Genomic DNA, 26,373 nt, shown 5'->3' with positions numbered 1-26,373 from the left:
CATCCGTCATAGCGCCAAGACGTGCTTTCCTATCTTGGCGGTCTTTTAGACTACGCGTCTAATACAAAAGCAACTTAATGTGACTAAGAGCAGGACGAAGCATCTGAAAGACGCCATTTGCAACAGTATGTATCCTTCAATCGGTAGTATAAACGTCCGTGCAAGAGTCAGTGACCATGCTCAATGCTCAGACAAGAGCTCGACAAGTATCTAAACATCCCGTTCAGGGAGGAGGAAGATAATCCACAGAGCTGATGGAAGGACATCGGAACACGATACTTTCCAAACTTGGCGAAAGTTGCGTCCTAATTTATTACCGTAAGCCTGACCAGTGCACTGGTGGAGCGGATTTTTTGAGTTTGCCAAGGTATCACCACATATCGAAGATCACGCCTAGATGCAAAGAGCACTGAGATGATGATGATGCTTTGTGCATGGTTCCATTGCGTAGACCAGTACTCATCTGACTCTAATGATGACTCTGTCGACGATGACAGTTCCTATGATGGTGCGTTATGTTATATTGCTTTCTGACATATACTTGAGCATGCTTCTTTTTCTTAATTCTCTCCTTTCCACGAAACAGAGTAAGGGGGGGAAAACAGGAAGGCAGTGGACTGGTTTATAGTGCTGCTATGTTCTAATGCTTACTGTAAGTCATGGTAGTACACCATCCTTGCTGCTTTTTTCCACCTTTCCCCATCTGTGAATTTAAATTCTCTAGAAATTAACGATGGAACTACATTTTAAATTTCTCGCTACTCTCCATTTCTCGAATTTATGTTTCTGATCTGGAATTTTCAACATCTGTTCTTGAAATGCAATTCTGAATATGTATATGATCTTCATTTCACAAATATTTGTCTTTCACTTGCAGTACAAACTCTCTCTCTGATGTGATATTTTAAATTTATTTTTCCTAGCTCTGATCTTAATTTCTCAAACTCAGTTTCTAATGTGAAATTAAAAAATCCATTTATAATCTGCAATTTCGAATTTGTCTCTCATCTTCATTTCCCAAATTTTGATTTTGTTTTTGCTCTGAATTTTTGAATCTTTTTGCGGCAATCATTTGTCAAATGTCTATCTCCCAAATGAAATTCTGGAACTCCTTTTTATTATCTGAAAATTATTGTATATCTTTCTGATGTGTAATTTCAAATTTCTCTTTTATTACCTGGACATTTCATTTCTCATCTCCATAGATTCTAGAACTGGGCTTTGTTAAATGTATTCTGATCTAACATCCATAGAGAAGTGGTTAATCAAGAATTTTGTATGAGTAATGTCGGACGTCGTCGAGGACGTCATCCGGTCGATGCCGAGTATGATGGCTTGGTACCAATACGAGATGATGGTATCGAATGTCGACGGTGTCGTCGCCCGACGGATGCAACCCTAATGGGTTATGTAACAACGACGTGATGAATGGGTGTCCTACGTGTTGTACGTGCATGCTCCGACTTGAGGGAGGCGTCGAGCTCCAAGCTAGGACGGGGTCGTCGGGTGACGACAACGGTAGCCTCTTGAACCTTGTCGGAGCGATGTAGGAGTCTACGGCCGAACAGAATCCGTAGGGTTCGCACGTAACAGAGTACTCGTCTGTACCGATAAGACACTCAAATATTTCGTAGTTTTCTTTCTATTCTTTCCTCTCTCACCTACCTAGCCCGAGCGCAGTGGAATCGAGATGAAAGTATACTGCACAAGGTAAAATAACGAGCTACTGAGAGAGGGCATATCTCGTCGTCAGGCGGCTTGTCGTGCATGCTGTTCGTGGATTCATGGCCGGAGCGGGTGCGATGGAGAGGAACCTAAGAATAAGCGGTGGCTCAACTGGTGGCAGAGTGCAGGAGCAGTTGGCGGTACTTGGGGACGGAGGGACGTGGCCAAGATGTAGGCGGGTGACCGCGAGCGTGGGACGAGGAGGTGGCTTGCGTGATAAGGTGCTGGCGCGCACGGACAACAGGCGCGGGTGCGGTTACTATCGGCACGACGAGCAGCACAAACAGCGATCGGACTCCGGCGGTGCTTTTGGAATGCCGCTGGTGCTGCTGGGCACAACTCCTTGTTGCACAATGGCAAGGCGATGAAGTGCCATGAGCCGTGGGACGCAGGTGGCTCAGTGCAGGGCCCAACGCGTGCAACTCGGTTGGGTTGAGGTAGGACGGTTCAGGCGGCGGTTGTGATTGGCTGTCATCTAGACTGGTGCAAGGAGAATCGGCCGGCAGTTGGAGAGGCCTGGGCGGGCGTCTCCGTGTCTCCAGTGCGGTAGAGGATGGGGAAAATTTGTAGAGAGGGGGGAAGAGAAAGGGAATTCCACCAGTCTTCCCCTCTTCCTCGTTCCTTCTTTCCCAAGTCAGCCTTCCCGTTTCTCTCCGCGATTCCATGGCAGAATTCTTGGCGACAACGGCAACTTGCTCGCGGTCGATGAGAAGAGGGAATGCGAAGCTATGAGAGGGGAGGGAAGAGTGAAGCTAACTTGATTTCCCTACCCTCTTCTTTCTTCTCCATCCCTTTCTTCTGCTCCCTGGCCGTCCAATTTCCCTGCAAGTCCGGAGGGCACCGTTCATGGCGACGGAGGAGAAAAGAGGCGCGAATACCCAAAATTGGGCGTCTAGAACGAAAGGGAGAAAGGTGAATGACAGAGGGGTGATTAGTTGACCCACTCTATCCCACGATCCTTCCCCAATCTTCCTTCCCCTGCCTCCTTTCTCCTTCTTTCTTCCTCCTTCCTCTTCTTCCCATTCACTCTTCTATCGTGTTCTTCGCTGAACGAAGGGGTGAGACCAAGATAGAAAAAAAAAACAAATACTGAATTCTTCCTTGTCTAACGAGCTAGGGAGCTCCGTCTTCCCTTATAAAGGAGAAGAGATCAATTGGGCCCCCTTAACTGGGTCAACAAGGGGGGAGAAGAGTCAATTAAGGGGGCCCTTATATAATGGGCCCCCTCATTACAAGGTAAAAGGGGATAAAATAAAACAAAATAAAACAAGAAGAAGAATAAAAAGGACAAGACAAGGGGATCCAATAGACTAAGGATCCCTTCACTTTGATGGTGAAAACATGAACACGGGGCGCATTGCCGTGCTAAGAAAACGGGACGAACACAGAGAAAACATGAGACACGACTAGGAAAGCAACAAAAATCAAATGGGATAATCGAGCATTTCTTTCACCCGGTCCTCGATGACGATGGTGGGTGGCTTTGACGACGTCGTTGATGATCCTTGATGGCATGCGCCATTAATGAGTTTTTCCTGCGACGTCATAAGATTTCTGTTCAATGAATTGGATATCCTTTGAAATTTTTTTGATATAGATAATGAGCCACTTCTGAACTCCTCAACTGTTTCGTGAATCAAATCTTCCTGATGAATCAAATCTTTAGGGAACCTAAGCTGGAGCTTTGTCAACTTTGATCAAGAAAATAATCTAATGACGCTTAGGATATACCATCTTACAACTGAAAAAATTTCCTCAATAATGAATTTGAAGCTAATATTGTTTCATGTGGACAAAAGATGCAATGGTGTCTACTCATTTCAGAAACACTGTGCATTCCATCATATTTTTGACTTGATGTTTGGATATCTGAATAAATCTTTGACATTTACGTTTTCTGAATCAAACTTGTAAGGTTACCATTTACATTCATTAATAGTATGAGACATTTTTTAAAAAAAAAGCTAGTCAACCATTGATGCTGGACAACATCGGGGACGAGGTCCAGTGATAAGCTCTCTTTTTGGGTAGTTTTTACTGGTTATTTAACAGTTAAGTGTGTGAGGATTGAGCTTAGCAACAACATTTATAACCTCACAGCCTTAGGGCAAGTAAGGGTCGATCCACAGGGAGCAAGGAAAACGATATTGATTCTCTCCTTCTTATCAGTTTATCTCAGAAAATATATGGTTCAGTCTTTTTAATCAAAAAGATTATCTTGAGTAGAATTCTTTAATTTCCTTAGAAAGAGTTCATAAAATAATTTTCTTGATATGAAACAACTTCTCCTTCCAAATCATGCATAAAAACTAACAAGATATTTCAGTTCACCCTTCTACAGGCCAATGCCTGTAAGTTTGGCAAATCACCAAACAGTTGGTGGGTGAGCCTGCAGTTGTTTCTGCGCACAGCCTAGCTGGGCACAGAGACACCTGCATGGCGTTCTTGCTCTGCAAGAACCCACGCAGGTGCAGCTGCATGCGGCAGTTGCAGCGTGCGGCGCGACTGCGCACGCGGCTGCTAGCAGCGCGTGCTGCTGGCGGCCTTGGGTCGCTAGCAGCGTGCGCTTCTGGCGGCTTGGCTGCCCGCGGCAAGCGCTGCTGGCTGCCTTTGGTTGCTAGGAGCGTCCGCTGCTGGCGGCCTGGCTGCCTGCGGCCTTGGCTGCCCGCAGCGAGCGCTGTTGGCGGCCTTAGGTCGTTGGCAGCAGGTGCTGCTGCCGGCGGGACTGCTAGCGCCCTAGGTGGCTGGCAGCTTAGGTTGCTGGCAGCCTAGGTTGCTACCTGGGATGCTGGCTACTTGGTCTGCTGATGGCTGGCAATTTCAAGAGAATGTGCAGTAGATAATGGACGATTTGAGGAGAAACAAAAGGGAAAACGAATTCAACAGTGATAATTTGAACTTGAACTAAAACAAGAACAATCTGGTCTGGATTTGACTGAGAAGCACTGGGTGACTCTCAGTCCCAAATTCGATTGTCTAGAAGGGAGGAGAAGAAAAGGCTGAAACTAGATCAATCATACCTCCTCGTGTCACTTCCTCTCGGCAAGGTGGTGATCTTCTTGGTCTAGCTATGCCTCAGCTTGTCTTCCTCCCTGCTCCAATGCTCAGCAGCTCTTGGAGGGTCTGCAGAAATCCTTACTCTCCAAGCTCTAGCTTCCTTGAGAGAAATTCTGGACAACCTAAAAATGAACTCTTAAGAGAGTATTTATAGGTTTCTCTTAAAACATGTCTTGGGGGCATTTTCGGAATTTTCTTCTTCCTGATTTCTCGCCAGCTCCTCCTGGTCAGTTTCGTCTCTCGTTGGCTGCCTTAATCCATTTCTGAACTTACTAACCAAAAATGTCAGATATAATCCACTTGATTCGCAGAATCAAGTGGGGTTAGTAAAATTATAAACAATGCATATGAATGACAGCCAACATGACTTAAATGGATATAATAGATGCTTTTATGCTAAATGGTTAAATGGATATAATGACAGCCAACATTTGATGACATATTGAGAGTCATCATCCAGCTGTCACCAAAATGTTGGGTTCGGTGTCGAGTGTCACGTTGTCGGACGCTGATTCCGAGGAAGTCGTCTGACTTGGAATTCCTACGAGGGAAATCCTACGATGAAAATGCACAGGTGTCTGGTATGTAGCATGTACAGCTGCCGACAAGCAAGGGTTGCCAACCTCCGAGCGAACGAAGGGGTCGCTCAGAGACGGAGGTAGACCTCCTGACCCTCGTCCGGTTGGACGAGAACTTTACGGCGCCGAACGGGATGAACCCCGCCAAATGGTGCACACACGGGACGGGCGAACCCGACTCGTACCAAACAGGTAAGACGCTCGGATGTAATGTATTATCACTCAACCTTTCACGCTCACCAACGTCTAACCCGAGCGCGATAGAGGCAACCAAAAATATATTGCAAGAAATAAATGACGGGGACGGAACGACATACCTCGTCGTCATCCCGGGGGAGATCGTCTACTTCTCGTGCAGGAGGTTTGGCGGATGCGTCAGCAGCGTCGGGGAAGGATGGTGGCGGAAGATGGTCAGGGAGCGAGTGGGCGCCTGATCGTGGTAGACAGCGCTGCTCGGCGAGTCGGTGTGATAGCAGAGGCGCGACGAGGATCAGTGGGCGCGGCACTGCAGGCGTGTCTCGGAGGAGCTAGCATGGCACGGTGCAGTGGGAGTGGCGACCACGGCATGGCCGATGAGCCAAGCGCGGGTACGGGCAGCGAACACAGTGGGTGAGCGTGGCGCGGGGGAGCGCAACGCGGCACGTGGCCTAGCGGGCGTAGCGAGGGCCACAGGAGAAGTCGTCGCCTGGAGCGGCGTTGTTTGAGCCTTGGGCGAGGCCGAGGCGGGTGGTGGCGATAGGGCTGGTGCAACTTCCGCAACCGACGACAGCAGCGCCAGAGGGAGTGCAACGACAGCGGTATGCAGGCCAGGGGGGAGGGGACGATCTGTGAAGAGGCCGAGCGGCGGCCGAAAGTGCAGTCGGGGCGACTGTGGGCGACCGGATAGCGGCGGCAGCACCGTTCGCAGAAGCGACGGTGAACGGCGGCCGTGGACCGACGGATTTGCGCGCGGTGGCGCGGCTGGAGATGGTGATGCACCGGTGCAGCGGCAGTGGCGTGCACGCCCGATGCAGGCGAGCGGTGACGCGATCGGCAGGCCGTTGGCGGTCTTCGGCGGAGGCACGCGCGAGGGTCGCGGCAGGAGGGGAGGTCGCGCAAGCGATCGGCAGCGGCAGCGGGCGCGCTCAGAGCTGGCGAGCGGGCAGTGCGAACGGCGGGCCGGCGGTGGCGGAACCCTTCCCTTCTCTTCTCCTCTTCCTCTTTCTTTTCTTCCTTCCTCCTTTCTCCCTTCTTCCTCCAGGGGTCGTAACCCTAATTCTCAACGTGAAAGTCTCTTCCTTCAAAATACCACGAAGGGTGTTCATTAGGGCATCCCTCCTTCCCTTATATAGGGGGGGAAAGGGTGGCCCTTGGACCAAAAGACGAAAGGAAACAAAACAGAAAACCGACAAGACCTACGACCTAGGACCTTGAAGAAAAGAAGACGAAGGAGGCGAACCAAGAAATGATGAGACCAGGGGGGAAGGGGAGATCATTATAGGACGAACCTCCCTCCTTACACTTGATCACAACGGGTCTTAAAATGACAATCGACGAATAAAACAAAGACGTAAAGACGATGATAAGGTGTCCGTTACCCGGGATATTTGAATCTGTGCGTGCGTACCGTTGCCTTAGCCTGCCGATCAGGTTGAACACGTACGGCCGGTGATGTCGAGGACGACGATGATGTCTCCGAAGACGTTTCCGGGGCTGCGGCTGGTGCTGTGCCATCAACCATTTTCCGTTGGTAGCAATTTGCACTCAATCAATCTTTCTTACCCATTGATCACATTCGAATTCCTGTTTGAATTAACAATTTTAGTTTGATTCCTTATGACATTGATCTGATTTCAGTATGGACTGTCTAAAACCGTGAGAGGTGAGACGGCCATCTCAACACCGCCATTCTACACCACAAAACCAGAAAGTGAAGGTGATTTTGAGCGAGCTAGATGGACGACTGTGTGAACTCTACATCATTATTCTGTCTCATATTTCGAAAAAGCGATGCCTACTTTATGGTTCACCCTTGATGTGATGGATGAACGCCACATCTAGCCCTACTCTGAACTTTTTTTACATTTTAGTTTGTGTCCTTTCTTTTTAAATCCAATGAACATTTCAAAGGGTGGACGTAAGAAATATCTGAAATTTTCTATTACAACATATTTAGCCATTTCAATTTAAGATTGAGATAGGGGTATTTAAAAAATCTGATCAATTATGCATACTATGTGACATAATTAAGCATGGAAATTCCATGATGGACTACCCATATTTCTAAATTGGAAATGACTTCTTCAGACACTATTTCATTAGATGAAAATCAAAGGATAAATGGGATATGAAAATCAGATTTCACCTTAATTATTTGTTAAAGTACTCATTTATCGCAATTAATTACTATAAGATGATAACGGCATGTATGAAAGTAAAATTTATTCATAATTAATGAGGAATTAAATATTTAATTTTCCACATTTTCAAACAAAAACAAATATTTTTTTGGGAATTTTATCAAAAAATTTAATTAATAATTCATCCAGCTTTCGTCCGTCCATCATCCGAGTCTTCCAAACGAAGGGTTTTTTTCGTTATATGGGACGAAAAATGTCCCGTCCCGCTGTCCCTCGGACGAATTTTCGTCCCCGAATTCTTCTTTGCCCTCGGACGGGACGTTTTTTTCCCCAGGGACGAAAAAACCGTCCTGTCAGCATCCCTGATCTATAGTTCTACTGTGACCCGTCTTGTCTCCGCTCATTCCGTCCCATCCTATTCTTTCCTGTCCGGTCTCGTCTCATTCAGTCCCGTTCTATTCGGCCCCGTCCCGTCCCCTCTCTTTCCATCCTGTTCTACTGTGACCCGTCCCGTCTCCTCTCATTCCGTCCCGTTCCGCCTCTTCTCATTCCGCCCCGTTCCATTCGATCTCGTTCCGTCTCCTTCCAGTTCGTCCCGTCTTCACTCATTCCGTCCCGTTCCATGCGGTACCCTTCCGTCTATTCCGTGCCGTTCCATTCCGTCTCGTCCCCTCTGATCCCTGGAACGGCGGGACCTAGTCTGAGAGGTCCGGACAAAAGGAGAGAGAGAGGAACACGAAAACAAATAGTATTGTTCTGGGGTTAAATATAGAGTAACGATTTGTCTGTGGATCAGTTTGTAAGAGTAATTCCTTGGGCCCACAAGCTTCGGATCCGGGCGTGCGGCTCTACACGTATCCGATAAGGCGGTCCGTTAACACTCCACGTGTCACCCAGCGGGGAGTTTATAAGCAGCTACGGCACTAGGCAGCACTCGAACCTCGGCGAGCGAGCACGCGTGCGGAAGGTTGTCGCTTCCTGCTAAGTTAAAGGACTACGACGGGACGCAAAGCTGACAATTGAGATGTCTCTAGCGACTCTTCTCAGACCCTAAGAATCAACGATTCCTCCGATTTATGGGTTTGTGATCATCGTATTTTGATTGTTTCTCCACCGGTGGAATTTTCTCTTCGCGAAGTGGAAGAGATTGCCTTCAGGAATGGCGGCCTCGATGAGCTTTGCTTTGCTTCTCTGTTTGTTCTTTCTCGGTGGTTTTCCCTTTGCGGATTCGTACTACATTGCGTACAACACCACCCCGCAGATAGTCCCTGATAAGATCAATGTGCACCTTGTCGCCCATTCCCACGATGACGTCGGCTGGCTGAAGACCATCGATCAGTATTATGTGGGATCCAACAATTCCATTCAAGTAATGCTGTGATCCTGTTCGTGTTTGATATTTACAGGGATTTCTCCCTCTCTAACTCTTTCCCATGTTTTTACCCAGGGAGCTTGCGTTCAGAATGTCTTGGATTCTGTAGTTTCGGCACTATTAGCTGATAAGAACAGGAGGTTTATTTACGTGGAGCAGGTGACAGTTTTGTTAGCCTTCGTCTTGTTTATTCCATTTCCCTGGTTTTTTTAATCTATATCCATAACACTTTCCTGACGATTTGATTATTTTCTGCCGTTTGTCTGGGTAGGCCTTTTTTCAACGTTGGTGGCGCCAACAGAGCGATGCAATTAAAAAGATTGTCAGGGGACTCGTGGACTCTGGACAATTAGAATTCATGTAAGGACATCATTTAAACTTTGCTACATAATATGCTGTTATTTAAGATCAATGAATTCAATTTCTTTTAATAGCTGAGTTTATATCCGTCGCCTGATAGCAATTTTAGGCGTTAAAATCATCGCATTTGATGTTGATTACGCTGCTATAATCGTCGCATTTTTTTTCATCGGTCTTTCCTATTCAGCTTTACCACTAATCCACTAAATTTCTTGGCTCTTCATTTTTTTCTGTATCGTAGAAACGGTGGAATGTGCATGCATGATGAGGCTTCAACCCTATACATTGACATGATCGACCAAACTACGCTTGGACATCGTTTCATCGAACATGAATTTGGTCAAATTCCAAGGATCGGCTGGCAAATTGATCCATTTGGCCATTCTGCAGTGCAAGCTTACCTTTTGAGCTCAGAGGTACTTCATTTACGAACTTTATGAGAATTCAATTTCTGATTGGGATCCTATGGCAATGTACGTTTCACAAGTGACAGCGACAAACACAATTCTGATTATCCGATGACAATGTTTGGAATTTCAACTTAAGGGCAAGCTGGTCAAAAAGATTTTATCGAGTTCTTTTATATGTCAGGACAACCTTTGTAATTTGATCGGTTATGGATTCCGACCTTTAAGAACTATACGGAAACTAATAATGAAAATGGATTACCTAGTAACAGAATCTGCGGTTGCCACTTCTGGAACTTAGGAAGCAAACGATTTGAGCCTGACCAAGGAAAAAGGACGCTGGTTGGGTTGGGAATCTATAATTTTTTTAATTTTGAAATATTGTTGGGAATCTGTAATTCCAGTTCCTTTCGAGGAGGGACTGTTAGAGGTGCCTGTAAGAAAGTGGCTTCTATTACCCGTCTGGTATGGAGGATTCTGTACTTAAAGCCAATTAAAGTTTGGTTAAATCGTCTGATGAAAGTGTGAGAATCAGAAGATTCAGATGAATCGGTAGAAAGAACGTCTGACCTGATCGTATGTGTTAGAATATAGTTAAATTTATGCGCATTTGCCTGGCCAATCATCTCTCTCTCTCTTCCCTCCATTTTACTCTGTGGAAACAGTTTCTGTAGTATCATCCATCACTTCCAGGCGTTTCTTGTTAATTTATTCTCTACCTTTTTGTTATTCTCTCCAAACCATCGCATGGTATTCCCTTAACATTTCTTCATGTAGGATATGGTATTTGAAGTTTAAACGCATATTTTCAGGTCGGGTTTGATGCCCTTTTTTTCTCCCGAATTGATTACCAAGATCGAATTAAAAGAAAAGGTTTGAAGAGCCTTGAGGTTGTTTGGCGAGGGTCACAAACGTTTGGCTCAACTTCTGATGTGAGTGACTTTTATGATGCCTTTGTTGAATATTCCTTTTGATCTATGATGTTCTTTTTCTAATTGTTTCATGTCATCAGTTGCTTCATTCAATGGACTGCCTCTAATATGCAGCATACTTTTTCTGGTCTTTGGATTAGGTGTTCACTGGTATTTTCCCAGAGAATTACGAACCTCCTAGTGGTTTCTATTATGAAGTCAATGATGACTCGCCAATCATTCAGGTTAGGTTGTCAAAAAATATCTTTTGCCTTCTCTCCATGCCGATGAATAATGTGATTTTTCTAATATCTGAAGGATGACAGTAACTTATTCGACTACAATGTTGAACAACGGGTGAATGAATTTGTTGCCGCTGCATTGTTTCAGGTATGAACATTTGTTCTTAATGTTTCTTGTTAACTTAGATAAAATAGCGGGGGTTTGTTGGTTTTTTAAGGTTTTCCTGATATCTCTTCATTATATGGGCAGTTGTTTGTGGAATGTGGGATACTCTGGCAAAGTGCTTCGTAAGCCTTCTCCTACTCTGTAGATGAAGTTGATACAATCTGCATCGTTATTGTCAGCTATAGATAACTTCTAGGTTGAAGTTTGGATCGTGAAGAAAAAGAAATAAGAAGCCATAGACGAACAAGAAAAATTAACGCATATTCTTTCACATTTAGGTTGAAGCTTATATACACATTTTACTGGGCCAAAACATAGATGGCCCAGTATGAGAGCATAACGGCAAGTCTAACTGCTAGATTCTTCAATACCTCCCCTCAAGCTGAGGAATGAATGTCTTACATTCCCAGCTTGGAAATCAAAATTCATGTTGGTCTCGTGAGAGACCCTGTGTCAAGCGATCGGCAAGTTGTTGTTTGGTAGATACATGTTTGATTTCAATAATCTTGGACTCCAGTTTGTCTTTGATAAAATGGCAGTTGATCTCCACATGTTCGGTCCAATCATGTTGAACTGGGTTGTGGGCCAGAGTGATGACGGATTTGTTGTCACATGTTGAGGTTGTTGGTTGAACTGTAGGAGAACCCAATTTGTTGAGAATGCCTTGAATCCTCAAGCCTTCGCAGATGCCCTTGGTGAGAGCATGAAATTCGTCTTGGGTGCTGGGGGAGGGAAACAGTTGCTTCTTACTATGCCAAGTGATCAGGTTCCCACCAAGGAACAATACCCTGTGGTAGACATGCACTCTACCTGTGAGCCAGCATAATCGGAGTCCATATAAATCTCAAGAAAGAGTGACTTACCTTGAGAAAACATGTGGCTAAGGCCAATGGTCCCTTTCAAGTACCGAAATATATGATAGGCAGCCTGCAAATGGGAAACTTTAGGATGATGCATAAACTGACGCAGGACATTCACAGAATCTAAGCTTACCAACTAACACTGATAAGCAAATGGCTCTGTGTAAGGTTTGGTGTTATCCAGTTTAGCTTTCAGAATTAATTCCAAGGGAGTGGAGATGGGTTGGCATTTGAGATACCCAGTTTCATCTAGTAGATCATATATGTTTATATTGAGATAGAGTAATACCACTAAATGAACGAGCAACTTCAATTCCCAAGAAATAAGTGAATTCTCCCAAGCTCTTTAATGTCAAATTGTGAACTTAGTTGGTGACTTAAAATTTCGATGCCACACTTCATAATTTTTAGAAGTAGATTTCGAGTCATATGGTCAGTTGCGCCAGAGTTTAAAATTCATCAATTGGAGCTGTGAGATACTTTGCTCATAATTGAGAGGCATAGTGAGTTACCTGAATGAACCATCGAGGTTGATCAAACTATTTCAGTCGCCTTGATCCTGCTCTGAAGCTGATGCAGTTACTCTTTGAGTCATTCGATGTCTTTAATCGAGTCATGATGCTGTTCAGTATCATGACTCTATGAAACCGCATGATGGTGAGTTGAGATCTAATGAGAAAGGTGTTAAGGTACTAGTTAATTTGTGCTGAGCAATAATATTGAGGAAGAACTCTTGTGACTTATATCTCAATCAATGCACGTATCACACCAACAATATATCAAGATGGATTCCGTTTCCAGATTCAAGAGTTCAGTTGAATTCGAACAGTAAAACAATGATAGATGAGAACGAAGAACCAGATTGGTTAGTTAGGGTGTAAGGTCGCTACCTGGTGAAATCTGCTTAGCTGAAGAACGGATCGGACTTTTAGCTCCTGTGGACGAGGATATTGATCTGGATTTGCTGAAGGACGGATCGGTCTCCCCAGCTCACGGCGGAAGAGACACTCCTCCTGCTTGTTGACATAACAGCAACTGTTTCTTGGTACCCAATGGAGAGCCCACGCCTTTATATATAGATCTTCCCGCTCTTGTTCAAAATCTCACACGTGCAGCATCAGTTTGCACGTGTGACTGAAGCTTTGCGCCTATGCTTGCTTTGGTAAGTCTTCACCAAAGACTTATCAAAAGGTGATAGAGCTATCCCTATTGATAAAAATAAAAACGGAATTATAAGAAAGAAGGTTATCCGAAGGTGATGCCTGGTACGAAGTCAGAATCGATGAAACGATGAATCAACGTTCTGCAATAAAAGAAAGAAAAATTGTTGTTCCATCAAACAAAAAGCGATGAGTTAGGAATCTCTCAACTGACCGGAAAAAACAACGTTCCTGAGGCATCTCCCATTCATATCGATTTGGGTCTTTCTGCACCATATTTAGATCTTCCCCTTCTTCGATCCGGAATTCCTAGCAAATCCTTGACTCGAATACAATGGGATTTAACACCTGGCGAATCTTTCACTCTACCTCCTCTGATTATGACTAAAGGATGTTCCTGCAAAGTATGACCTTCGCCTGGAATGTGAGCAAATATATCATGTCGATTGCTCAACCGTACTTTGGCTATCTTACGTGGAGCTGAATTTGGTTTTTACCAGGCCCAGCTGAATTTGGCTATCTTACGTGGGCGTACTCCAGAGAGCACCGACCTGGGTTTTACCAGTCTTAAAGCCGGCTCGGCCTGGGTCAAATGTTACCAGGCCCAGCTCAGCCTGGGCCCAGGCAAGCCTGTCCCAGAGTTGACCTTCTGTAAACCTTAAAGAGCATGGCAACAGAAGAAAGCGGCACAAAAATAAACACGTTCAGTCCTGGAACCCTTTCCGAGTTCTACCCTCTCCTTTCTCCTTTAAACTAAACCTGACTTAGTTTCTCCCTGGCAGACCTGCAGGCAAAACCGGAAGCAAACAATACGCTACGGCAGGGAGCCAGAAAGGAACTGCATGGAAGAAAAATATTTGGCTTCCCAATGCAGTTACATGGCCAACAAAACAACCACAAGTCACTTTACTCGTAACCCCATGACGTTTCCAAAATGGAGCTTGACCCCTATTTGCTGTACTGCTGGAAGAGCTCTTGGAGAGAAGACATGGTCTCCTCCATGGTGATTAATACCCATCTCTTCAGTCTTTCCCCTCTTCTCACACCCCATTTCCCCTCCTCTTGATAGCCTGTCCTGGGAGTGGGGGGAAGGAAATTCTCAAAAAAAGTTGAAAAAGGGAGAATCCATGTGACTATGAATTAGATCTTCTGGGCTAATTGTGTGGGATTGGGTTTCACTTTCTCTTTCTGTATTCGCTCTCTTCAAGATTACCAATAATCTTGTCTTGAAGTGACTTGAGAAGTAGTTAAATCCTGCCTAGAGGATTCGAAAAATTTCTCTTACGCCTTATTATTCTTAATAGTTGGTTTCATGTTTGGCCGCCCTTTTTTATGATGCGTTTTTTACAGATGTTAATGTATTTTTTATCTTGTAGGCAAACATCACGAGGACTAATCATATTATGTGGACAATGGGGACTGATTTTAAGTACCAGTATGCCAACTCATGGTTCAGACAATTGGACAAATTCATTCATTATGTAAACTTGGTATTTTCTCTTTTCTCTGAAACTCAGCGAAGACTCAACCTGATACTGCATGTCATTGATGTTTCTTGTGCCAATTAAACTTCTAACTTTCCGAAAGTTTCCACGAAAAACATTAGTTTAGAAGTAGTAATTAGGGGGTTGCAAAGTTCTCATGTCAAAAGAGGAAAATCAGGATGACTTCTAGTTGATATTGCTTGTTTTGAAGACAGCCCCAATATACCGTGAGGTTATTATTATTTTCATCTTATTCATCTTCCCTTGATTCTTCAGTCTATCTCTGGTCTGGGCCTGAGATCTGAACTACTTGTTTTCAGGGCCTCTTTCTATTATTGGGGTGTCTAATGCTATCCCCTTCCCTTCTCCAGTTTTTAGCCCCCCCGGGTATTTATTGTACAGAAGAGGGGCCTGATTTCAGTTTCTTTTTCTCAGTTGGCATCTGTTTCTGAGAGTGTGTACAGTCAAACCAGCATCTCGTTTCCATGTGATGTGTGATTCACTTGCAGGACCATGCTGGTTCAGGCTCCCAGACGAGAGAAGGGACTCTACTATTTGGATGGAGTCCAATGCCTGTTTGAACTGAGAAACATTAGAAACAGGGTGATGAGCAGAGCTTGGGGGTAAAAGGTACTTCAGGAGTAATGTCCTTGCATTGTGCCAAAATTAGATGTGAAATATTATGGCTTGAGCTCCTTCGAGGTGATCTTCAGGAGTAACGTCCTTCTAATTCCTGAAAATATGGAATTTTTTGGGATGCTAACCAATATGCATGATGGGGAAAGGGTAATTCTCATGTAAACCAAGCATTGGTCTTTTGAGATTGATGAAGTGCGCTGGCACCATTGTGGCTGTAATTTATTGAAGGTTCTGGTAAATCTCTTTATGAGGAGTCAAGATCAATTCTAGTTCCTAAATTCAGCTGAGTTTTTGAATAAGGACATCAATCGATAGAGAAGAACGAAATGGAGATGATGGATAGAGAGAGAGAGAGTGACAGATGCAAGAGTGGAGAAGGAGAGGATACAATAAGGGATCCAAGGATCCTCTCTCTAGATGCAGGTGTCAAACTTGTGGGGACCAAATTCGCAATTCAGCAGCGCGCCGGTCTTGATCTTTATCAGTAAGTAAGCAGCCTTCACAATCGCAACGAAAGCCTTTAAGTATATTAGAGTTTAGGAAGTGGGGTTGTTAAGACCCCGATCCAGCGGTATCTACGACAGCAGGGGGCCAGACGACCCCCTGTATTTCCGTCCCACAAAGGGCGCCCGACGAGCCCACCACGTTAAGGTTTATGAGAGAAGGGGGGGGAATGTGATGTACCATGAGTCAGAAACCTGTTAAGGTTTCTGACTCATTGAATGTGACATCATATGAGACAAAAATTTTCTTGGAAGGAGGGTGGTAACATTTGTACCCTTTTTGGGTTGGCGTATAGCCAACAAACACACACTTAACAGCTCTTGGACTGAGCATATCCCAAGGGTTGTGCACATCTATAAACGCCGTACATCCACATGTCCTGGATTTCAAAGTTTTCAACTGGGCATCAGGATGATGCTGTAACACAAGATTCAATGGACTCCCATATCCATGGATTGTAGATGGGAACTGATTAATTGAATGAACAGCTGTCAATAGTGCTTCACCCCAGGGATACTTAGGCACATCTAGATAAAGGAGAACCCTAGCAATGTCCACAACATGTCCAGTCTTCCTCTCGGCAACACCATTTTGTTGTGGAGTGTTTCCCCCTGTTCTTCTCGTGTCAGTTCGCACAGGGCGTCTGGGCATCGCAGCATTTACCGGGGTGGATATCTCCTCGGACGAGGGCTTTTGAGCTTCAGTTTCAGACGGGAGACGCAGCTGTTGACTTGATTGGGGCAGCTTGCTCGCAGTGCTCTGGACGATATGGCTGCATCGAAACGAGGTAGTGCTTAACAAGAGGCCGGTTTCGGTGGAGAATGCCGCTCATGATGTGAAGGCACTGAAGTCGTTTTGGGGTAGAGGGAGAGGATAGCCTATTTTGAGTTTGGTTGTACAAAATTTTCATCGTTAATGATTGCGGGTAGGCCACCGGTTTCGGGTGGTCTTCTTTATTGTTAAAAAAAAAATACCCTGCATTTGGAAGTAAGCCATTATCGTGCTGTTGAAATAATCTTTTGCATTGTCTGATCTGAACTTCCTCACTGAACACCAAATTGGGTCTTCGCCAGTGTAAGGAAATGCTTGATGACCTCAATGACTTCTGACTTATTCTGGAGGTGGTTTTCCCATGTCATCCTGTTGCAGTCATCAACTAGTATTAGAAACCACCGTGCTCCATTTAAATATGAGGTAGCTGATAAGAACCCAACGGAAATCACTATCAACTAGAAGAAAATCCCGTCTCTAGGCTTCGTCGATTCCCAGAGAGGAAAGCTGCATTCAGTGTCCAGGGAGAGGAACCTCGATGATTCAGTTGAGGAAGGGTGTGGGGAAGGGAACAGAGGAAAGAAAGACGGGCAAGATCGCCGCTCATGAGGTATGACGCCGACTCCGCTGCAGGGAAGAGATTCTGCACAATGGGGAGATGAGCACGGTCAAGGGAGAAGCCAGAGGTATAGGTTGGGAAAGATAAGGGAAACCACGTATGTCCTGATTGCCTAGGTTTTCCTGTGCTGTCTCCCTCTTTAAGTTAGGTCTTCGGGGTCCTCTGGTAGGCCGTTGGGCTCGTTTGGCTTCCTGGGCCTCCGGCGTTCATGAACGTGGCCCGGGATCATATCAGTAGTACACAGTCCCCAGATGTCACTGTGTATTAAATCAAACGAAGTCTTTTCTCACTTTTCCTTTTGAACGAAAAGCATTTATGTTTGACATATTGGCAAGCATCACACACCAATTTAGACAAGTCCGCATTGTGATTAAAGGCAGGGAATGTTTTCCCTAAGAGTTCAAACAAATGATGAACCATGCCAATCTTGTTCTACAAATGAAAGTCTGGCTTCTTCAACTTGTTCCCATCCACCATCAATGCAATAGTCGTGCCATCATCTACATTCAGCAGTCCATACCGTTCTTCAATTACTCCAACACTTTGGTTCAACTTTAAATCATATACAAAACAACTAGTGGAGCCCAATGTCAATGAAAGAAGGCACGCATTTTTTACCAACTTCTGAAGAGAAATCAATTGAACATTCAATTTAGGTACATGAAAAACATGTTTAAGAAGGCCAAGGCCTTCGATTTTTACTGTACCAATGTCTATAGCTCGGAGTATTTCTCCCCTTGCAATCGGTACACGTCTGCCCCCAGAGAAAATGGAGTAACGAACCAATTTAGATAAGAATGGGGTCATATGATCTGTTGCTCCAGAATCAACGACCCATTCTGATATTGTGTACTTGAGATATGTTGAAGGAAGCAATATACTCACCAATGCATGACATGGATGTGCTTGGTTTGTTGACTATGTTCTTCAACTTCTCCAGTTTGTCCTTCAAGTGGAGGAAATCAGTAAGCAAGATTTGGGCTCCATCATCTGCACATGTGGCCGATTCATTGCCGAATGACTCCTGTGTAGTTGTGATATGTGCTTGACTTTGATGAGGTGGTCGACCGTGCAGATCCCAGCAAGTATCCTTATTATGGCTCTTTTGCTTACAATGGGAACATACAACTAGTTCCCTCGCCTGCCACATTGACTTGGCCTTTTGTTTTTCGTTAATCTCACTCGAATGGGTCTTTGCCTTGGTAACAAGAGCAGTGCTCGCCTCAACTGCCACCGTATTTTCCCCTGCATCTGGTGTACCATGTACACAACTTTCCTCGTCAAGGATGATCTGGATAGCTTCCTCCAGACTTGAAACCTTCTTCCCGTGGAGGATTTCGCTCTGCAGGGAGTCATACTTAGCATTGAGTCTCATGAGGAACTTATAGAGGTGATCATGCATACCATATTCCTGACAGATGCAGCTTGTGGCAAGGACTGATCTGTGGTGGTTGATTTTGCTCCATAGGGACTCATGCTCACTCGCATATTGTTGGAAAGTCTTATCACCCTCCTGCAATCATGCTGCCTTGGTAATCAACTCATAAATCCGCCAGGAGTTTGTCTTCTTCAAGCATCTTTTGTGTATTTGGTCCCAAACCTTTTTTGTGGTGTCAAAGGGAAGATACTTTGGGATTAAATCTCCTCTCAAACTACGGAGAACCCATGCTTTGACGACAGCATTATCTGCCTTCCACTCACTATATTTCAGATCAGATGGCTTCACTTCCTTCGTGAGATGATGGTTCAGCCTCCGTCCTTTAAAGAGTAAGCTCCACATACTTCCTCCAGTGTAGGAGATTGAATCAAGTATACATCATTGACTCAGGAATGCTTGATGTACTAATTGCGCAGCCACTTGTCCTTGCTGGGCAGGATAAAGAGCAGTTTTCTATGGCTCATCCATCTCTCCAAGTACGTAGGGTCGTGAGCAGCTTTCTTCAAGGTCATTCCCATTTATCACTGTCCAGGAAACAGACTTCTGGAGCATCAATGTTGTACGTCCCAGCAATGGAACCAGATGACAGGGCATTGCTAGTTGATGTACAACTCCATACACCTGTAGCTATTCCATGTCTATTGCTACGGCCACGGCCGATCACAGATATGGAGTTTTTGTACCCTCGTTATAGGTTAAAATTCTGCTTGCTCTGATACCATGACGTCCAAGAACAGGAAGGGAGAAGAACAGACCCTAAATGGGAAAACAAAAAAGACAGGAATACAACAACACCAATTCATATCGATAAAACCCCTGGTTTAAATTCCAGGTATCGGTATTACATGGACTATTTCAACAACACAGAGCTATTTCATTTCTTCCCATTAGCCTGGAGCCGATAGAGTAAGTGACCCAATAACTGATAGGATGTTAAGCCCTTCTCTTGCTCACATTTGGGACTCAAAATAACAGAAATTTGTTCCTACGAGATGCAAGTCTTTGTGGGGAGAAGGGTGAGAGAGGGGAATAGGGAAATGGAGGTGCCGCCGTCAACTCTCGGAAACACCGAGATGTTCAGCTTCATAATAGACGCCTTCGATGGGAAGCAGATAGAGACAGGGAGGAGTCAGGACAGGGTAGGATTGGGAGGAAAAGGAGAGGAGAGCTTATGATGTAGCTTACAAGGGTTTCTTTCCATCCATCGATCTTCCCTATCCCTTCTTATGACTTACGGTAAATCAGAGAGCTGTTTGGGCTGAAAATACAGGGGTCCTTTCTGCCCTTTCTGCTTCTGATAGAGCTTGATGGGGGTCTTAACATATGACAACCCCATTGGATGACGCTAGAAAAAGATACATACTGTCTGTATTCACTCAGGTTTGTGGAAATCCAGAATGTACCTATCTTGTTCAAAAGAGTCCGTATCATTTGCTGTAACATTTTTATGTGATCATCCATTGTCCTTTTGATTTCTTCTGCTCTCCCAGTTCTGCATAATCCGCCTCCTTTGCATCCATTCTGGTCAACTCTTTAGGTATCATTCTCTTTGAGAATCTCCGTTCTGAAGTCAAATGGTATGCATCCATTAGAATGAATGAGAAGGAAACTCAAGATATCATGTACAGATTGGGGTCGCCTGTGCCCTGGCCTTTTGATTAGATATATAAGACGTTTCCTGAGGGAATGATATTGTACTTACTGTAGTGCCCTTGCTGATTGTTGTACCCATGCTTAAGATGTTTTTCTCAACTTACAATATGAAGAAATGCTCCAAAACTGATATTACTCCGGCTTACGCTCTTTCCTTCAGCTTGTCTCTCCTCATTATCTAAGTGGCAAATAGTTTGTATCAGACTCATGATCAGAAGACTACCGGAGAAACTCTAGGGTCCAACAAGAAGGTTGTACTACCCTCTTTTGCGACCATAAGTCAACAATAGAAGAGTCTAGTCTAACATGAGATAAACACTTCTGCAGAGACCAGTGGAAGAGGTTCTACATAAAATTGTTAGAAAGACGCATTATCCATCCAATATTTGTTTTCATTTCATAACAAGTGGCACATATCTTCAGTAAGGGCTACCTGGACCAGGATTTTAACATTTGTGCACGAATTAGGTATTTCTTAAATCCATGCCCGTCCTGTGATGGGATGCTAGACATCCGTATGAATACTTTGTTTTTTTTCACGACCCTTATTTTAGCTCTGCCATTAAGGGTTCCAGTTTATGATAAAATGGATTGTTGACGGGCCCGAACATCTTTAACTTGAGGTGTAATAGGCTAAGCTCATGTCTTATGCTTGGTATATAAACCAGTCTTTCTAGTAATGAAGTATCTTTATTTTGGAAATTTAGCGTTTCATAAAGAGGGCCACCACTGAAATACCATGGAGGCTAGATCTTCGCAGTTGAATTTTATTTTTTTCTTCATGAGCATTCGAATGTCTTTAACTTTTCCTTTTTTGCTCTATTACTGTTCCTAGTTAGTAGAAAATGCATGAATATTGGTGGATAGATTGGTGACATTTCATTTTGTTGTGAAAGAAAACTCATGAGTAATAATAAGGAATTCGAGTCATTTTTTCATTCTCTGGGATGGTGCGATAAGCATCTGCTGAATCCATTTGGCCTTCTTTTTATCAGGATGGACGTGTCAATGCTCTGTATTCAACTCCATCAATATACACTGACGCAAAGCATGCCACTAAAGAATCTTGGCCTTTGAAAACTGAAGACTTTTTTCCGTTGAGTGATACATTAATCACTTAATAATTTTTCTTTCAAATGTCTGATCTCAGTTTCTGCATTTTATCTCTGCAGATATGCTGATCGGAAAAATGCCTATTGGACTGGTTACTTCACCAGCAGACCAACATTTAAGGGATATGTGAGAGCAATGAGCGGCTATTACTTGGCAAGTCTTGGATTCCCCAAATATCTGTCCTCATTTTCATCGCATTAGTTTCTTGAATTGTTCAAAGTTCGTACACTAAAAGGCCCTTTTTCTCCAGGCCGCAAGGCAGCTGGAGTTCCTGAGAGGCCGAATTAATTCCAGACCCACAACTGACACATTAGCTGATGCTTTGGCAATCGCTCAACATCATGATGCGGTCACAGGGACAGAAAAACAGCATGTGGCTGATGATTATTCTAAGAGATTATCAATTGGTTATGCTGAGGTTATGATGTCCTAATTCCAAGTTTATGAAACTGAATGTTATTTAAGTCCTTCTGATTTAACTTGTTTGTTATTTTCCAGGCCGAGGAACTTGTTTCATCTTCATTTGCTTGCCTGACAGAGTCAACGTCAAGCACTAAATGTGAAGCACTTTCTCCAAGCTTTAAGCAGGTAAGTGAAAGTAGGCTATTTCATATTTTGGTTTGTTGCTCCTGTAGATGTCTAATTATTACTACCTTCATTGTCAGTGTCCTCTATTAAACATCACTTATTGCCCACTCTCAGAAATGGAGTTATCTGAAGGAAAAGATTTGGTAAACTCAAAATATTTCAATTATCTTCTTGGTGTACTTGCATTTCAATAGGCAATATTTGCGATCTGAATGGTATACTTATCAAGTTCGGTTGATCTTTAGGTTGTTCTCGTCTATAATCCTCTCGGTTGGAACAGAGAGGACATCATTCGGATACCTGTGAGTTCATCTTGATCAATGAGATATTTTAATTTTCTACTTCAGCAATTTCATTATTTTTCAATTTTCTTTTCATGTGCATTAACTATTAAAGGGAAGATCATTAATTATCATTGGCCAAAATCACAATTTTCCATAAACATCAGTCTATAGGGAAATAGATTGTATTATGGTTATCATATTATCGTTATTTTTTCTCTGAATAAAATTTGGTTCTTACTGCTTTAGACCGTCTACAGGTCTCCACTGCATCCGTGATCGTACGAAATTGCAAGGGACAATTCGTTGACTCCCAGGTTCTTCCAATCTTGAATGTCTCCCAAGAGATCCGGAAACTACATGCAAAAGCATACCTGGGCCATTCTGCTGGCATTGATCCTAAGTTTTGGCTGGCATTTCCGGTGTCTGTGCCTCCTCTGGGCTTTAATACTTACATTATTTCAGTCGGAGGAAATGCAGGTAGGGCGAACACTTTAGAAAAGTGCATCCTTTTAACTGGCTTCTTTTGCCTTGTCCATGCAATGACTGTATACTCCAGTTGCAGGGCGTCCAGTCATGTCGAAAGTTTACGAATCACACAATAATGTTGTTGTTGGCCAAGGTAACCTGAAGCTTGTTTTTAATGAAGGTAGCCTCAGCCGTTACGTGAACAGTAGAGACTCTGTAAGTGTTCATCTATAATGCCGGTTCATTTTCTATTTGTTTCTTGTCAATAAGCATACTTTGTCTTGATAAGATACCAGGCTTGATTGTGTGTCTGATAAAGAAAACTGGTTTGATTTTTTGGGGCACGATAATGTGTTTCTTCATGGATTTTTGATTCGGATGAAGTATTTTTTTTGGTGATAGATCAACGCTGCAATGGATCTGTCATATGTTTATTATTCTGGAGATGATGGAAGTGGCACTGATTACCAGGTTATCTCATATTTTGAATGATTACTTCCGTCATTTTTCAGAACTTTGACAATTTTTTTAATATTTGATCTTTCTTTTATCTTTGCTTCATGAAGGCCTCCGGAGCATATGTATTTCGTCCTAATGGTACTTATCCGATAGAGCAACGGAAACAGGTAGTGCTGTTGAGTTTAATCTCCCTCAGCTGACATCATATTTCTTATCCTTATCGTTTGGTTCCTTTGCTGGGTTATAAATTTTGAAATCCTTGTTTTTCATACGATTCCAGAAGTCATTAACCATAATGCAAGGTCCGATTGTAGAGGAGGTGTACCAAGAAATAAATCAGTGGATACATCAGGTGATTCTTTCTATTACTTTATGACCTAATTTGAATAAATTAGATGCCACCTTGTCAAGAAATAAGAAATAAAGTTGAAATGAAACCCCAGTGGTCTGCAACTAATGTTTGACGTCCTAGAACTAAGTACTCGCCAACCACCATCCAGAAATCGCCATTATCATCCTGAATCAGATGAATGACAAGTGAGATGACCATCTTGACCAATGACGAGATCATGGTAGGCAGAAGGAGGATTCAAATAAAATCATCATCGTCTGCCACCAAGATGACAATGATGTTCATTATTTTCAAGATTGTCATCGTAGTCTCATTTGAGTGATGATTGATGACGGCTTCATCATTGTTATCCTGCCCGGACAGATGAAGAGGATGATGAATGCTCATCACTGAGGGCAGCGAAAACTATCTGAGATTCTGGATTGAATCCTAAGCCGACCATTTATCCGTGTTTATTTCTGAAATATGCGCAGATCACCAGGCTATATCGGGGAAAGGAACATGCAGAGATCGAATTCATTGTATGGACTTATTTCTCGCTAAACTCTGTTCTATAATCTGATTTGAAAAGATCGTTTCGGATGTTCTAGATTGGCCCTATACCTGTCGATGATAACGTGGGAAAAGAGGTAGCCACTCGGATCAACAGTAACGTGAGAAGTGACAGAACGTTTTATACAGACTCAAATGGACGAGATTTCATCAAAAGGGTAGGGACTTCCATTTTCTCATCTCCACGTGAAGAAAGAAACCAAACGTTTTACTTGAAGTATTTACGAAATTCTCATCCTTGCATTCCAAATCATAAAATCGCTCTCAGTTGGGACGTGTTCGCACATATGCAACTGACTTATAAGGAAAAGAGCTTTTCGTTAAATCTGGACAAAATCCTGATGCTCTCTCATAATAGACATGCTAATAGATATGATGTTTTTGCAGGTTCGTGATTATAGATCGGACTGGGATCTTGAAGTGAACCAACCCATTGCTGGAAATTATTATCCTGTATGTCTCTATCCTTCTGTCAAATCTTTATCCTTCTGGAGGTTATTGCCTTCTCTGTTTTCCCTTAATAATGCATTCAAACTTCGTTTTCAGGCTTGTATTTAGTTTCTACATCACTTCTGCATTTCGAGTTAATGGCATGACGACTAATTTTCTTTCTTTTATTCCTGATGTAGCTGAATACTCTTTACGTGATTTCAGATCAATCTGGGTATGTATTTGTCAGATAACACCACGGAGTTCTCCGTTTTGGTGGATCGTTCGGTGGGTGGTTCCAGCATCTCAGATGGCCAAATAGAATTGATGCTCCACCGGTCTGTTTCATCTCTCAACTATGCATATTTTTCGTTGAGACTTTTATTTAATAAAGCTGCTAATCTTTTTCTTTGCCCGAAATCAATCACACAGACGATTGCTGCATGATGATGGCCGAGGTGTCGCTGAGGCGCTGAACGAAACTCTCTGCATCAACAAGAAGTGCTCAGGATTGATTGTGTGTACCCTCTTAAGTTGCTCAGTTTAGGTTTTAAGATGTTGGATTTATAGTGTAGGGTTTGGGTTTCCAGTTTAGAGTTAAAGGTATCACTTGTTAGATTAGGGTTTTGGTGTTTAGTGTTCATAATTCGTGGTTTAGGAAATGGTTTAGGGTTTATTATTAATGGTTTAATGTATAGTGTTTATGGTTTATGGCTTGGGGTATAGGACTAAAGATTTGTTTCACTTTTTGAAATTCTTATTTATCCAAGCTTAATCACGATATTTGAAAATCTTTTTGAGAAACAACTACGATGGTACTACTCAATGCGGTTGTGATGCGTTCATTATTCATAAATTTTCTTGTATTCATGTGGCTAGTGGAACTCAGAATATCTGATCTGACCCTTATCTACTTAATAGGTGGCAGGAAAATTTTATTTTAGAATCGATCCTTTCGGAAATGGCGCAAAGTGGCGGAGATCACAAGGGCAAGAACTGTACTCTCCTCTTCTATTGGCGTTCACAGAGCAGGTAAAACTCTTTTAAAATTTTGTATTTGAATCAGCAAAATATAATTCTTGCGGCCTTCCAGAATGGCGACGATTGGGCAAAATCCCGTGTAACCACGTTCACTGCCATGGATGCATCCTACAGCTTACCAGAAAATGTGGCTCTTATCACGCTTCAGGTTCAGCCTCGAGCTCTTAAAAAATCTCTTTAATTAGATAATGTACATGATTTCTATAGTTGACTAACCCCGTTCTCCTGTATGAACAGGCTCTTGAAGACGGCAGCGTTCTCCTTCGTTTGGCCCATCTTTATGAGGTAGTTTACTACCTGTCTGTCACATCTTTAATTGAAAATATGATTTTTTTTTAAAAAAATTCAGACCGTTCATCCTTCGCGCTCACAGGCCGGAGAGGACAAGGACCTTTCTGTGATGGCCAGAGTTGACCTCACCAAACTCTTCCCTGACAAGAAGGTCAACACCCAACCCTTCTGTACTTTGGTCAACGGTCAACGAATCTCTAACAACTCGGGTGAGTTTCAGATAGAGAAGATTGTGGAGACAAATCTTTCTGCCAACCAGCAGAGGAGTGAGATGGAGAGGAAGAGGCTTGTGTGGAAGGTGGCAAGCTCGCCCGACGAGACGCGGCCACAGCCACCACTAAGGGGCAGGCCCGTTGACCCTTTGAAGCTCGTCATCGAGCTCGGCCCAATGGAGATCCGTACATTCCTGGTCAACTTCAGCTTCGTCTCCGTCCTCTAGGCTTGTTCTTCTCTCTCTCTAGAATCATGGGTCTGGCCCGGAAAAACCAGAGAAGCTGTGGATTATTACTGTGGT

The 26,373-nt window shown here is 43.6% G+C and overlaps 1 protein-coding gene and 2 long non-coding RNA genes across 4 annotated transcripts in view; 1 reads left to right on the top strand and 2 right to left on the bottom strand.

Annotated features, from left to right (window-relative positions):
* Positions 1-2,797: 2,797 nt before the first annotated feature.
* LOC144705943 (uncharacterized) lies at positions 2,798-6,643 on the bottom strand. The gene is made up of 2 exons (XR_013582151.1): positions 4,746-6,643; positions 2,798-3,260 (listed from the first exon to the last, which is right to left on the bottom strand). It is a non-coding gene; the product is annotated as an uncharacterized LOC144705943 (long non-coding RNA).
* Positions 6,644-8,632: 1,989 nt separating this feature from the next.
* On the top strand, positions 8,633-26,367 carry LOC144705246 (alpha-mannosidase At3g26720-like). 2 transcript variants are annotated; one of them, XM_078577831.1, is made up of 29 exons: positions 8,633-9,068; positions 9,147-9,230; positions 9,343-9,431; positions 9,673-9,847; positions 10,651-10,770; positions 10,911-10,994; positions 11,068-11,139; positions 14,554-14,667; positions 21,281-21,381; positions 21,458-21,551; positions 21,649-21,816; positions 21,897-21,986; positions 22,064-22,129; positions 22,232-22,288; positions 22,528-22,747; positions 22,833-22,951; positions 23,138-23,206; positions 23,302-23,361; positions 23,475-23,546; positions 24,020-24,067; positions 24,137-24,256; positions 24,486-24,551; positions 24,753-24,865; positions 24,960-25,044; positions 25,449-25,559; positions 25,621-25,716; positions 25,806-25,853; positions 25,942-26,010; positions 26,080-26,367. In XM_078577831.1, the coding sequence occupies exons 1-29, from the start codon at positions 8,859-8,861 to the stop codon at positions 26,296-26,298; spliced, it is 3,039 nt and encodes a 1,012-aa protein (XP_078433957.1). In that variant the 5' UTR covers positions 8,633-8,858; the 3' UTR covers positions 26,299-26,367. The 2 variants fall into 2 exon arrangements, with proteins under 2 accessions (XP_078433957.1, XP_078433956.1); XM_078577830.1 differs by having other exon boundaries at positions 22,827-22,951.
* LOC144705247 (uncharacterized) overlaps positions 25,727-26,373 on the bottom strand; it is a 2,226-nt gene continuing 1,579 nt past the window's right edge. Inside the window, exon 3 of the long non-coding RNA XR_013582007.1 lies at positions 25,727-26,373. This exon is cut by the window's right edge and continues 175 nt beyond it. This is a non-coding gene — a long non-coding RNA (uncharacterized LOC144705247).

This window comes from Wolffia australiana, chromosome 7 (genome assembly GCF_029677425.1).
Source record: "Wolffia australiana isolate 7733 chromosome 7, ASM2967742v1".
NCBI lineage: Eukaryota > Viridiplantae > Streptophyta > Magnoliopsida > Alismatales > Araceae > Wolffia > Wolffia australiana.
This window is presented reverse-complemented; position numbering and strand designations above follow the sequence as displayed.

Excerpts from the sequence above, each read along its gene's own strand:
- LOC144705246 (XM_078577830.1), top strand. The coding sequence starts at position 8,859 with ATGGCGGCCTCGATGAGCTTTGCTTTGCTTCTCTGTTTGTTCTTTCTC. Across the intron at positions 22,748-22,826 it reads TTCAGTCGGAGGAAATGCAG|TTGCAGGGCGTCCAGTCATG; the intron begins GTAGGGCGAACA and ends TGTATACTCCAG. Across the intron at positions 25,560-25,620 it reads TATTGGCGTTCACAGAGCAG|AATGGCGACGATTGGGCAAA; the intron begins GTAAAACTCTTT and ends GCGGCCTTCCAG.